This window comes from Labrus bergylta, chromosome 3 (assembly GCF_963930695.1).
Source record: "Labrus bergylta chromosome 3, fLabBer1.1, whole genome shotgun sequence".
In the NCBI taxonomy this organism is placed as follows: Eukaryota; Metazoa; Chordata; class Actinopteri; order Labriformes; family Labridae; genus Labrus; species Labrus bergylta.
The window spans coordinates 109,467-124,166 of NC_089197.1; the positions used below are offsets into that span (position 1 = coordinate 109,467).

At 42.5% G+C, this 14,700-nt stretch overlaps 2 protein-coding genes across 2 annotated transcripts in view; both read left to right on the top strand.

Annotated features, from left to right (window-relative positions):
- Positions 1 to 2,959: 2,959 nt before the first annotated feature.
- Positions 2,960 to 7,366, top strand: LOC136178614 (mucin-2-like; the record flags this gene model as incomplete). The annotated part of the gene is made up of 2 exons (XM_065953246.1): positions 2,960 to 3,679; positions 3,923 to 7,366. Coding segments are annotated over 2 exons (4,164 nt in total), but the record flags the coding sequence as incomplete, so codon positions are not given.
- A 549-nt stretch (positions 7,367 to 7,915) lies between these two features.
- Positions 7,916 to 14,700, top strand: part of LOC110001402 (intestinal mucin-like protein) — a 31,199-nt gene continuing 24,414 nt past the window's right edge. The window contains exons 1-6 of the mRNA XM_029281899.2: positions 7,916 to 8,423; positions 9,607 to 9,794; positions 11,590 to 11,764; positions 13,021 to 13,259; positions 13,395 to 13,578; positions 14,172 to 14,379. Of these exons, the coding sequence (XP_029137732.2) occupies positions 8,039 to 8,423; positions 9,607 to 9,794; positions 11,590 to 11,764; positions 13,021 to 13,259; positions 13,395 to 13,578; positions 14,172 to 14,379 (1,379 nt within the window). The 5' untranslated portion in view covers positions 7,916 to 8,038. The remainder of the gene's footprint in view (positions 8,424 to 9,606; positions 9,795 to 11,589; positions 11,765 to 13,020; positions 13,260 to 13,394; positions 13,579 to 14,171; positions 14,380 to 14,700) is intronic.

Here is a 14,700-nt window from a genome sequence, read left to right on the forward strand (position 1 = left end):
AACTGCTCCATCTACAGCTTCCACCACACCTGTTGTTGAAACAACAACCAAGCCAGGAGAAACAACAACCAAGCCAGGAGAAACAACAGTTGTCACATCAAAGCCCTCTGTTGTCACCACAACTACCAAAGCACCAGAAACTACAACTAAAGGAACAACAAAGGCTGGAGAGACAACCATATCAGAAGCAACAACAAAGATTGGTGAGACAACGAAACCACCAACAGTAACCACAACTGCTCCATCTACAGCTTCCACCACACCTGTTGTTGAAACAACAACCAAGCCAGGAGAAACAACAACCAAACCAGAAGAAACAACAGTTGTCACATCAAAGCCCTCTGTTGTTACCACAACTACCAAAGCACCAGAAACTACAACTAAAGGAACAACAAAGGCTGGAGAGACAACCATATCAGAAGCAACCACAAAGATTGGTGAGACAACTAAACCACCAACAGTAACCACAACTGCTCCATCTACAGCTTCCACCACACCTGTTGTTGAAACAACAACCAAGCCAGGAGAAACAACAACCGAGCCAGAAGAAACAACAGTTGTTACATCAAAGCCCTCTGTTGTTACCACAACTACCAAAGCACCAGAAACTACAACTAAAGGAACAACAAAGGCTGGAGAGACAACCATATCAGAAGCAACAACAAAGATTGGTGAGACAACTAAACCACCAACAGTAACCACAACTGCTCCATCTACAGCTTCCACCACACCTGTTGTTGAAACAACAACCAAGCCAGGAGAAACAACAACCAAGGCAGGAGAAACAACAACCAAGCCAGGAGAAACAACAGTTGTCACATCAAAGCCCTCTGTTGTCACCACAACTACCAAAGCACCAGAAACTACAACTAAAGGAACAACAAAGGCTGGAGAGACAACCATATCAGAAGCAACAACAAAGATTGGTGAGACAACGAAACCACCAACAGTAACCACAACTGCTCCATCTACAGCTTCCACCACACCTGTTGTTGAAACAACAACCAAGCCAGGAGAAACAACAACCAAGCCAGGAGAAACAACAGTTGTCACGTCAAAGCCCTCTGTTGTCACCACAACTACCAAAGCACCAAAAACTACAACTAAAGGAACAACAAAGGCTGGAGAGACAACCATATCAGAAGCAACAACAAAGATTGGTGAGACAACTAAACCACCAACAGTAACCACAACTGCTCCATCTACAGCTTCCACCACACCTGTTGTTGAAACAACAACCAAGCCAGGAGAAACAACAACCAAGGCAGGAGAAACAACAACCAAGCCAGGAGAAACAACAACCAAGGCAGGAGAAACAACAGTTGTCACATCAAAGCCCTCTGTTGTCACCACAACTACCAAAGCACCAGAAACTACAACTAAAGGAACAACAAAGGCTGGAGAGACAACCATATCAGAAGCAACAACAAAGATTGGTGAGACAACGAAACCACCAACAGTAACCACAACTGCTCCATCTACAGCTTCCACCACACCTGTTGTTGAAACAACAACCAAGCCAGGAGAAACAACAACCAAACCAGGAGAAACAACAGTTGTCACGTCAAAGCCCTCTGTTGTCACCACAACTACCAAAGCACCAGAAACTACAACTAAAGGAACAACAAAGGCTGGAGAGACAACCATATCAGAAGCAACCACAAAGATTGGTGAGACAACTAAACCACCAACAGTAACCACAACTGCTCCATCTACAGCTTCCACCACACCTGTTGTTGAAACAACAACCAAGCCAGGAGAAACAACAACCAAGCCAGGAGAAACAACAGTTGTCACGTCAAAGCCCTCTGTTGTCACCACAACTACCAAAGCACCAGAAACTACAACTAAAGGAACAACAAAGGCTGGAGAGACAACCATATCAGAAGCAACAACAAAGATTGGTGAGACAACGAAACCACCAACAGTAACCACAACTGCTCCATCTACAGCTTCCACCACACCTGTTGTTGAAACAACAACCAAGCCAGGAGAAACAACAACCAAGGCAGGAGAAACAACAGTTGTCACATCAAAGCCCTCTGTTGTCACCACAACTACCAAAGCACCAGAAACTACAACTAAAGGAACAACAAAGGCTGGAGAGACAACCATATCAGAAGCAACAACAAAGATTGGTGAGACAACGAAACCACCAACAGTAACCACAACTGCTCCATCTACAGCTTCCACCACACCTGTTGTTGAAACAACAACCAAGCCAGGAGAAACAACAACCAAGGCAGGAGAAACAACAGTTGTCACATCAAAGCCCTCTGTTGTCACAACAACTACCAAAGCACCAGAAACTACAACTAAAGGAACAACAAAGGCTGGAGAGACAACCATATCAGAAGCAACAACAAAGATTGGTGAGACAACGAAACCACCAACAGTAACCACAACTGCTCCATCTACAGCTTCCACCACACCTGTTGTTGAAACAACAACCAAGCCAGGAGAAACAACAACCAAGCCAGGAGAAACAACAGTTGTCACGTCAAAGCCCTCTGTTGTCACCACAACTACCAAAGCACCAGAAACTACAACTAAAGGAACAACAAAGGCTGGAGAGACAACCATATCAGAAGCAACAACAAAGATTGGTGAGACAACGAAACCACCAACAGTAACCACAACTGCTCCATCTACAGCTTCCACCACACCTGTTGTTGAAACAACAACCAAGCCAGGAGAAACAACAACCAAGCCAGGAGAAACAACAGTTGTCACGTCAAAGCCCTCTGTTGTCACCACAACTACCAAAGCACCAAAAACTACAACTAAAGGAACAACAAAGGCTGGAGAGACAACCATATCAGAAGCAACAACAAAGATTGGTGAGACAACTAAACCACCAACAGTAACCACAACTGCTCCATCTACAGCTTCCACCACACCTGTTGTTGAAACAACAACCAAGCCAGGAGAAACAACAACCAAGGCAGGAGAAACAACAACCAAGCCAGGAGAAACAACAACCAAGGCAGGAGAAACAACAGTTGTCACATCAAAGCCCTCTGTTGTCACCACAACTACCAAAGCACCAGAAACTACAACTAAAGGAACAACAAAGGCTGGAGAGACAACCATATCAGAAGCAACAACAAAGATTGGTGAGACAACGAAACCACCAACAGTAACCACAACTGCTCCATCTACAGCTTCCACCACACCTGTTGTTGAAACAACAACCAAGCCAGGAGAAACAACAACCAAACCAGGAGAAACAACAGTTGTCACGTCAAAGCCCTCTGTTGTCACCACAACTACCAAAGCACCAGAAACTACAACTAAAGGAACAACAAAGGCTGGAGAGACAACCATATCAGAAGCAACCACAAAGATTGGTGAGACAACTAAACCACCAACAGTAACCACAACTGCTCCATCTACAGCTTCCACCACACCTGTTGTTGAAACAACAACCAAGCCAGGAGAAACAACAACCAAGCCAGGAGAAACAACAGTTGTCACGTCAAAGCCCTCTGTTGTCACCACAACTACCAAAGCACCAGAAACTACAACTAAAGGAACAACAAAGGCTGGAGAGACAACCATATCAGAAGCAACAACAAAGATTGGTGAGACAACGAAACCACCAACAGTAACCACAACTGCTCCATCTACAGCTTCCACCACACCTGTTGTTGAAACAACAACCAAGCCAGGAGAAACAACAACCAAGGCAGGAGAAACAACAACCAAGGCAGGAGAAACAACAGTTGTCACATCAAAGCCCTCTGTTGTCACCACAACTACCAAAGCACCAGAAACTACAACTAAAGGAACAACAAAGGCTGGAGAGACAACCATATCAGAAGCAACAACAAAGATTGGTGAGACAACGAAACCACCAACAGTAACCACAACTGCTCCATCTACAGCTTCCACCACACCTGTTGTTGAAACAACAACCAAGCCAGGAGAAACAACAACCAAGGCAGGAGAAACAGCAGTTGTCACATCAAAGCCCTCTGTTGTCACAACAACTACCAAAGTACCAGAAACTACAACTAAAGGAACAACAAAGGCTGGAGAGACAACCATATCAGAAGCAACAACAAAGATTGGTGAGACAACGAAACCACCAACAGTAACCACAACTGCTCCATCTACAGCTTCCACCACACCTGTTGTTGAAACAACAACCAAGCCAGGAGAAACAACAACCAAGCCAGGAGAAACAACAGTTGTCACGTCAAAGCCCTCTGTTGTCACCACAACTACCAAAGCACCAGAAACTACAACTAAAGGAACAACAAAGGCTGGAGAGACAACCATATCAGAAGCAACAACAAAGATTGGTGAGACAACGAAACCACCAACAGTAACCACACCTGCTCCATCTACAGCTTCCACCACACCTGTTGTTGAAACAACAACCAAGCCAGGAGAAACAACAACCAAACCAGAAGAAACAACAGTTGTCACGTCAAAGCCCTCTGTTGTCACCACAACTACCAAAGCACCAGAAACTACAACTAAAGGAACAACAAAGGCTGGAGAGACAACCATATCAGAAGCAACCACAAAGATTGGTGAGACAACTAAACCACCAACAGTAACCACAACTGCTCCATCTACAGCTTCCACCACACTTGTTGTTGAAACAACAACCAAGCCAGGAGAAACAACAACCAAAACAGAAGAAACAACAGTTGTCACGTCAAAGCCCTCTGTTGTCACCACAACTACCAAAGCACCAGAAACTACAACTAAAGGAACAACAAAGGCTGGAGAGACAACCATATCAGAAGCAACCACAAAGATTGGTGAGACAACGAAACCACCAACAGTAACCACAACTGCTCCATCTACAGCTTCCACCACACCTGTTGTTGAAACAACAACCAAGCCAGGAGAAACAACAACCAAGGCAGGAGAAACAACAGTTGTCACATCAAAGCCCTCTGTTGTCACCACAACTACCAAAGCACCAGAAACTACAACTAAAGGAACAACAAAGATTGGTGAGACAACGAAACCACCAACAGTAACCACAACTGCTCCATCTACAGCTTCCACCACACCTGTTGTTGAAACAACAACCAAGCCAGGAGAAACAACAACCAAGCCAGGAGAAACAACAGTTGTCACGTCAAAGCCCTCTGTTGTCACCACAACTACCAAAGCACCAGAAACTACAACTAAAGGAACAACAAAGGCTGGAGAGACAACCATATCAGAAGCAACCACAAAGATTGGTGAGACAACTAAACCACCAACAGTAACCACAACTGCTCCATCTACAGCTTCCACCACACCTGTTGTTGAAACAACAACCAAGCCAGGAGAAACAACAACCAAGGCAGGAGAAACAACAACCAAGCCAGGAGAAACAACAGTTGTCACATCAAAGCCCTCTGTTGTCACCACAACTACCAAAGCACCAGAAACTACAACTAAAGGAACAACAAAGGCTGGAGAGACAACCATATCAGAAGCAACAACAAAGATTGGTGAGACAACGAAACCACCAACAGTAACCACAACTGCTCCATCTACAGCTTCCACCACACCTGTTGTTGAAACAACAACCAAGCCAGGAGAAACAACAACCAAGCCAGGAGAAACAACAGTTGTCACGTCAAAGCCCTCTGTTGTCACCACAACTACCAAAGCACCAGAAACTACAACTAAAGGAACAACAAAGGCTGGAGAGACAACCATATCAGAAGCAACAACAAAGATTGGTGAGACAACTAAACCACCAACAGTAACCACAACTGCTCCATCTACAGCTTCCACCACACCTGTTGTTGAAACAACAACCAAGCCAGGAGAAACAACAACCAAGGCAGGAGAAACAACAACCAAGCCAGGAGAAACAACAACCAAGCCAGGAGAAACAACAGTTGTCACGTCAAAGCCCTCTGTTGTCACCACAACTACCAAAGCACCAGAAACTACAACTAAAGGAACAACAAAGGCTGGAGAGACAACCATATCAGAAGCAACAACAAAGATTGGTGAGACAACTAAACCACCAACAGTAACCACAACTGCTCCATCTACAGCTTCCACCACACCTGTTGTTGAAACAACAACCAAGCCAGGAGAAACAACAACCAAGGCAGGAGAAACAACAACCAAGCCAGGAGAAACAACAGTTGTCACATCAAAGCCCTCTGTTGTCACCACAACTACCAAAGCACCAGAAACTACAACTAAAGGAACAACAAAGGCTGGAGAGACAACCATATCAGAAGCAACAACAAAGATTGGTGAGACAACGAAACCACCAACAGTAACCACAACTGCTCCATCTACAGCTTCCACCACACCTGTTGTTGAAACAACAACCAAGCCAGGAGAAACAACAACCAAGGCAGGAGAAACAACAGTTGTCACATCAAAGCCCTCTGTTGTCACAACAACTACCAAAGCACCAGAAACTACAACTAAAGGAACAACAAAGGCTGGAGAGACAACCATATCAGAAGCAACAACAAAGATTGGTGAGACAACGAAACCACCAACAGTAACCACAACTGCTCCATCTACAGCTTCCACCACACCTGTTGTTGAAACAACAACCAAGCCAGGAGAAACAACAACCAAGCCAGGAGAAACAACAGTTGTCACGTCAAAGCCCTCTGTTGTCACCACAACTACCAAAGCACCAGAAACTACAACTAAAGGAACAACAAAGGCTGGAGAGACAACCATATCAGAAGCAACAACAAAGATTGGTGAGACAACTAAACCACCAACAGTAACCACAACTGCTCCATCTACAGCTTCCACCACACCTGTTGTTGAAACAACAACCAAGCCAGGAGAAACAACAACCAAGGCAGGAGAAACAACAGTTGTCACGTCAAAGCCCTCTGTTGTCACCACAACTACCAAAGCACCAGAAACTACAACTAAAGGAACAACAAAGGCTGGAGAGACAACCATATCAGAAGCAACCACAAAGATTGGTGAGACAACTAAACCACCAACAGTAACCACAACTGCTCCATCTACAGCTTCCACCACACCTGTTGTTGAAACAACAACCAAGCCAGGAGAAACAACAACCGAGCCAGAAGAAACAACAGTTGTCACGTCAAAGCCCTCTGTTGTCACCACAACTACCAAAGCACCAGAAACTACAACTAAAGGAACAACAAAGGCTGGAGAGACAACCATATCAGAAGCAACCACAAAGATTGGTGAGACAACTAAACCACCAACAGTAACCACAACTGCTCCATCTACAGCTTCCACCACACCTGTTGTTGAAACAACAACCAAGCCAGGAGAAACAACAACCAAGCCAGGAGAAACAACAGTTGTCACGTCAAAGCCCTCTGTTGTCACCACAACTACCAAAGCACCAGAAACTACAACTAAAGGAACAACAAAGGCTGGAGAGACAACCATATCAGAAGCAACCACAAAGATTGGTGAGACAACTAAACCACCAACAGTAACCACAACTGCTCCATCTACAGCTTCCACCACACCTGTTGTTGAAACAACAACCAAGCCAGGAGAAACAACAACCAAGGCAGGAGAAACAACAGTTGTCACATCAAAGCCCTCTGTTGTCACCACAACTACCAAAGCACCAGAAACTACAACTAAAGGAACAACAAAGATTGGTGAGACAACTAAACCACCAACAGTAACCACAACTGCTCCATCTACAGCTTCCACCACACCTGTTGTTGAAACAACAACCAAGCCAGGAGAAACAACAACCAAGGCAGGAGAAACAACAGTTGTCACATCAAAGCCCTCTCTTGTTACCACAACTACCAAAGCACCAGAAACTACAACTAAAGGAACAACAAAGGCTGGAGAGACAACCATATCAGAAGCAACAACAAAGATTGGTGAGACAACTAAACCACCAACAGTAACCACAACTGCTCCATCTACAGCTTCCACCACACCTGTTGTTGAAACAACAACCAAGCCAGGAGAAACAACAACCAAGCCAGGAGAAACAACAGTTGTCACGTCAAAGCCCTCTGTTGTTACCACAACTACCAAAGCACCAGAAACTACAACTAAAGGAACAACAAAGGCTGGAGAGACAACCATGTCAGAAGCAACCACAAAGATTGTTGAGACAACTAAACCACCAACAGTAACATCAACTGCTCCAGTAACAACCACAATCCATCCTTTAAATACAACAACTGTTGGAGTAGTCACTGGACCACCAACAACAACAACAACTATAATTCCTCAACCTGTTGTAAACGCAACTACTGTGATTCCAACAGTAACTACAGCATCCACCTCTATAGTTACAACCACTATTGGCCCGATAACAAAGACTCTTCCAGGCACCACAACTGTTGCCACAACTTATTTGTCTTCTACTGAGAAAATTGTTACTACAATCCTGGCAACAACATCACTGCCTACCACCAGTACAACACCCTGTTACTGCATTTGGAATGGAACATCACACGAACCTGGTGAGTGACCCTTCATATTTCATTTTTTTATTTTAATCTTTTTGCTTGTAATTCAAGAAATCTTTTAATTCGTAGTTTGGATTTTGATTATTACATTTAATTTTCCTATCATGCTCTTCAAAGCTGGCCACCAAAACTTTTTAGTATTGACTACAAATAGGTTTAGAAACAAAGTTGGAACACCTGCCCATTGTGGTGACAGTTCAAAAGTCGAGGCTAGGCAGCACAACGGTCTTTAGTACACAAGAAACATCTGAAAAATCTCAGTGTTCACTTTTTTGGACGCAGGGTAGAAAATTACATGCGTCAAGTGAATTGGTTACCTTGAGTTTTTCTTTAGAATTCCGACTTGGTTTCAACAACGTTTACGAAGATGTCCTTCCACTGTAACTTTTATTTATTTGGATTGTTGACCCACTGAGCAGAGTGAGTACATTTCAGGAAACATCAACCCCTTGCTAAGGGTTACCTTGTCACTATCAGCTGGTCGTCTGCTGAAGAGCAATTAACATCCACTAACTTTCTGATGTGAACTGAATGCAAGCTACCGCTAGCAAACTTTCTGCCACAAGTTAGGCTCCGCCCACGAATCACATCAGCCCTATGTACAAACACCAAAGTGGTCTATAGTTAGGATTGTGAGTCAGAAGATAACAGGCTTGTACATAGTATCCTGATGCAATTAATCTTCAAATAATAATGAGTTACAGCACTAAAAAAACTGTATTAGTCATTGCTAAATGCACCCTGAAACAGCCCACTCACAAACTTTATATTACTTTATATGAAACAACTCATTTGACACATGACTTACGTGTCATAGGTACTGAGTAGTCTCTCCCTTTTTCATGAGCATTTCCAGTTTACCTATCAATAATGTCTTTGTGCACTTCACCCACCATTATAAATTATTACTTCATAACGAAGCCAATTTTAAGTGACAGCTTCCTGGGCTGCACATACCTATAATGATAGACTTGTATTAATGTATTACCATCCATGCAGTAAATTCACACCAGGTCTGTATTTGTAGTCAGTAATAGGTAGCCAAAAACATCAGTGCCCTATGTTATAAAAGCAAAACTGTCCTCTTCAATAATCTTTACACATTAGAGTCACTTTATGTTCTCAATTCAATTATTTTTTGCTCTGACGACTGTATTCATACCGTCTTTATTCACAGGAGATATGCTGTATAATGTCACCGACAGTGCAGGGTGGTGTTTTGTTGCATACTGCAATTCTTCTTGTAAAGTTGAGACACAGTCCAGTCCATGTCCTACACAACCACCAACAGGCACCACCACAGTCTCAGTCTCAGGAACCCCATCACAACCCAAGGACTGCATCTATATGAATCAAACAATGCAGGTATAAAAGAGATCAAAGTTGTTCATTATTTGTTAATTTGATTAAAAATTGCTTTAATGATTGTATATCAGGACCTGCTTGTGTTAAGGAAACAATAAAGGACCAAGAGTTTGGCCAAATTACTTTTCAAACTTGATGATTGTGTTAATAGACTCATTACATAATTCAATAGCTTGGTATGGTTTGCTGTTTTCTGATTGAAACAGTTTTTCAGTTGCTTGTTTTTTTATTGATCAAGTAGTGTACTATCTACAACCAAAGCTGCATTCCCAATGCATTAAAAAGAGATTACTGCTTCTGTCAGATGGTTTGAATTACATAAGAAATGCCTATATACACCAATTTCCAATGGATGTGGCCTTGGCCTGGAAGAGATGTCATCAGGTGTTGTCCAATTGGTGGGTTGGCACAGGTGGCAGAGCGTTGCCCATCTCCTCTTGGCTTCACACTTGTCTCTCCACTCTTATGCCAGAGTCCATAGAGACTCATTATGCTTCCCAAGCCTTTGGACAGCATTCTTCCTCTGTTGCCCTTTTATTCAGACTTATAGACCAGGTTCCACACTGGTTGAGTTGGGAATCCGTAACATCCCAAGTTACGTTGCTACGTCCTTGACAAGCTGTTGATATTTGGCTTTTTTTCTGATGCTCACAGCCCTTCTCCAGTGGGATTGTAGTTACACCAGGATAACTTTATTTTCCACCTGAGATCACAAGATGATGTTTTGTCACAGAGTTGTGGACAGAGTGTGACCTTGGTGACACTGATGTCTTTGGTGTGACAGAATTTTTTCCCAAGGTCTGCCTTCCCCAGATGGACTGCAGCAGACTTTGTCTAGCTTTGCCCTTTCAAACCATTGTCAGTGCCTTGTCATGGCACCAATAGGTGAGGTCCTATTCATCCATGTACCTTTTTCTCATATGATCCAACTCTCAAGAAGCACCCGTCATCTCTAACTCCGATGAAGAGGAGCACATTGGAGAAGTGCTGAATATTATTTACATGAGAAATATTGTTTTGTTTGCAGATACATTTTCCAAGGAATCAGGTGTAATGAATACAATGTAATTCAAAATTATCCAGATCTAGATAATTGTAGTTGGATGTGATATGTGGGCTTACAACACCATGTGAAAAATTGAGCTAAAGATTAACCTGACATGATGTTTTTTTAAACAGTGGCTACCCAAAAAAAAAATGAGCCAGTTGTCTACTTTTCACTAACATAAGACACTGAGGTTTAGTCTGTCTGTAGTCTCATTTATATCCCCGGAGTTATTCTCGATATATCTTATAATTTAATAAAATATTTACTAGGAAGGTCCAGTCAGCTTAGGTGGGTGAAGCGAAACTTGTTTTGGAGGAGTCTCCTTCCCTAAAATCTCTCATCCAGGTCTACAATCCCTCCAATCCCTGCCGCCCCAATACGCTGTCAATGAAGAATGCAATGTGAATGCTACATTTTTTCATGGTGCTCCCCAAACACTAAAACAACCTTATCTGTGGATTTCCTCCAGGATCATATGTATTGGTTGTGAGGATTAATTATTGCATCCATAATGTCAGCAGTTATCATTGCACACGAACCACTTCAACCTAAAGTTTCCAGTGGAGTAATACGTTATTCTTTAAAGAACTTATCCTGAAATTAAAATAATGACATGCAAATAAACCACAAAGAGCAATTTGGGGATATTTGGATTGAGATTACAGTATGCATCATTGCAAAATATTACTTTTCTTGAAGATATGAATGTTTCCTCCTACATGATTTTGTGCTTCTCAATCCTTACAGAATAAAGAAACTATGATGATTGACAACTGCACCATTGCTATCTGCGAAAATGGAACGACGGTAATAAAAAAACGTTATACCTGTCCACAAGAAGAACCACTCATCTGTACCAATGGACATAAAGCAGTTAAGGTCTATGATGAAAACACATGCTGCTACCACTATGAATGTGAATGTAAGTAGAAAATTGTAACGTTTGATCAGTTTTTCACTATTAATAGAATATCTTGTTTCATTGTGCTAGTACTCTAAGCAATGACATCCCCTCTGCAAAAGAAAAACCCTTTACACTGCAGCATTGTTTAAATACATCCTATGGTTTTATGAGTTAATCTGCCACAATATAAGACTGTTTGTTTTAGTTGTCCTTACACGGTGAGCTCTAGGACTGCTTCTTGGAAAGCCGTCTACACCATGGACTGTATTAAACGTGGTTGTAGTCTCAGTAATGTCATCCGTTGGTTGTTTAAGAGGCGTTTGGAAGTACTGTGTCAACCAAACTTTCAATCAACCAGTCAAACAGCCAAAGCTAAGGTGGGCTTAAACCTCCTAACAAATAGCTTCAACACCCCCACCTGTCAGTCTACTCAGCCACACCCTTAACTATGAATAACTCTTATCCTTCATAAACAGATGAGCTGTAAAACAGTTGCCTCCTGTGCAGTGTTTGCTGATAAATAAATCCACTTTTCAGACCAAATTCTTAAGTTGTTAACATGTTTATTTCTGATCACTAAATTGGCTTTTTTGAATGGGTGTGTGACTTCCTGTGCTTTTGCAGCTAGCCTAAAGAAGGCACTCGAGGAACTGCAGTTTTTTTACACAGAGCTTTGCCTACCCCATGGACTTCCTTAAAAAACAGGGTGTAGCCTCCTGTGTGTACGGTGAAGCGGATTCAGATGTTTCTTCTATCAGCATTATTTCCTCATAAGTTCATGGACTCGAACTTTGTTCAAATCCTTTTCAACAAAGAACAATGTTCATTTTGACATAATGATCCCATTTAGAGCAAGCTGTGATAAAGTAGAACTTGTTTTAGAGTAGGACACTTGTACAGTGTTCAGTTGTCGTGAAATATTCAGTACTAAAACAACTCGTCACAAACTAAAAATCAAGCAGCATTAAGATGTTGTTAATTTAGCCAATGGGCAACTGTAAACAACTGCAGTCCATCGAGTTTCCACTTGAGGACATCTTTAAAAGACCCGAAAACACCTGTATTAATTTTACAGCATGTTTACAGCCTGGTACAAAAGACAGTTTTGGTCTGAACAGTTCATGTCTTTATCAGCACACATACACAAGGGATTCTTTTTATCTGTCTGTCTGTCTGTCTGTCTGTCTGTCTGTCAATCTACTGAAGAAGTAATCATGTGTTGTTCGTTCCAGTTCTTACTAACTTAAAGTGTGTTTGTTCTTCTTCTCCTGCAGGTGTGTGCACTGTCTTGAATAAGGTGCAATACATCACATTTGATGGAAAAAGTTACTATTTCCAACAGTACTGCAATTTCTACCTGGTCAAAGAGATAACTGATAAATACAATCTGACCATCATGGTGGATAATCAAGTGTGTGATCCCATAGACAGCTCCTTCTGTCCCCAGGCTGTGGTTGTTTATTTCCAGTCTTACAAGATTGTTTTGACTAAGATAAAGGATGTAGGCAATGGGGTAAGTAACACTTGCAAAAAGATAGACGTGTAAATAAACTTCATGAATGATAATTAAATGTGGTGGGTTGTCTGTCAGAGTGCTGTGATCAGTTGGAGTTTAAAGTGTCTGTGTTTTGTCTTCCTGTGTCTACAGGTGTACTTGAATGACAAACGAATGTATCCTGCCTGGTCCAACTCTGAGCTGCTCTTCACTAGCACAGACGTAGCGGTCACTTTGGAAATACCTGCCATTAGGACTAAAGTGGACTATAGTTTAACGTCATTTAGCATTTACCTTCCAAACGATCTATTTGGTGGGAATACTGAGGGACAGTGTGGTGAGTAACCAGAACACACACACACACACACACACACACACACACACACACACACACACACACACACACACACACACACACACACACACACACACACACGAACACACACACACATCGCTGTTTTTGTTTCTGAGGTCATATTTGGTCATCCACATTGGAAAACCATGGGCCTGTACTACGAGGCACTTTTGGTTATGGAGGTAACTTCAGGGTTAACTTGGGCTATTCAGTACTACGAATGTGGTTCACTTCACTTTTTAATGGGGTACATCACCATGGTAACCTTAACTGCTCTGGAGCAGGTAAAGTTCAGGGTTAGCGCTTAACCTTTATGAAGCTTTGCTCAGTGACTAATCAGATCTCTGGTTCACAGAGGTCTGTGAGCTGATTGTGAGGGCGTGGAGGTAGAGAGACTTCTTATAAACAATGTATGATCATAGGAGATGTTAATAATGATTTACAGTTATCATCCTACAACAGAGATGAATGCCAACTAACAGAAGGACTGATATTGTGCATAAGCATCATAAAACAACAGAGGTCATCCTCAGAGACTGGTCATGTATGAACTGCTGCCACTTCTCCTCATCCAGGGACCTGTGACAACTCACAGTTCAACGACTGCCGCTCTCCAAACGGCATCGTGGGAAACTGCTCAGCCAATGCAGGCCAGTGGGTGGTCCCAGGTGCACCCTGTGTAGTCCCCACACAACCCTCACCAATAACAACTACACCTGAGACCACAGCAGTCACAACACAGCTTCCCTGCAGACCGGCCATCTGTGACCTCCTGACCAGCAGGTGAGAGTTTGTTGCAACTCTCAAAAGAATCAAAATTACACAAAGGGCAGGTCAGGAAAAGCAGCTAAAGCAGTAAGATCAAAACATGATAGATAAGAAGACGATTACATCATGTCACAGGAAATAAAACTGAAAGCAGATCCTTAAATTTATAACAGCAACAAAGGATGGATTAGTAAAACATCAGAAGAATGATTAGAAGATGGATAAAATAATTTCAGTTTTAAAAAGCATCGACATCACAAATACTGATGTCATGCATCACGTCGTCTGAATGCAGAACTTTTTTGGAAACACTTTATCTGACAGAGTGCTCTTCTT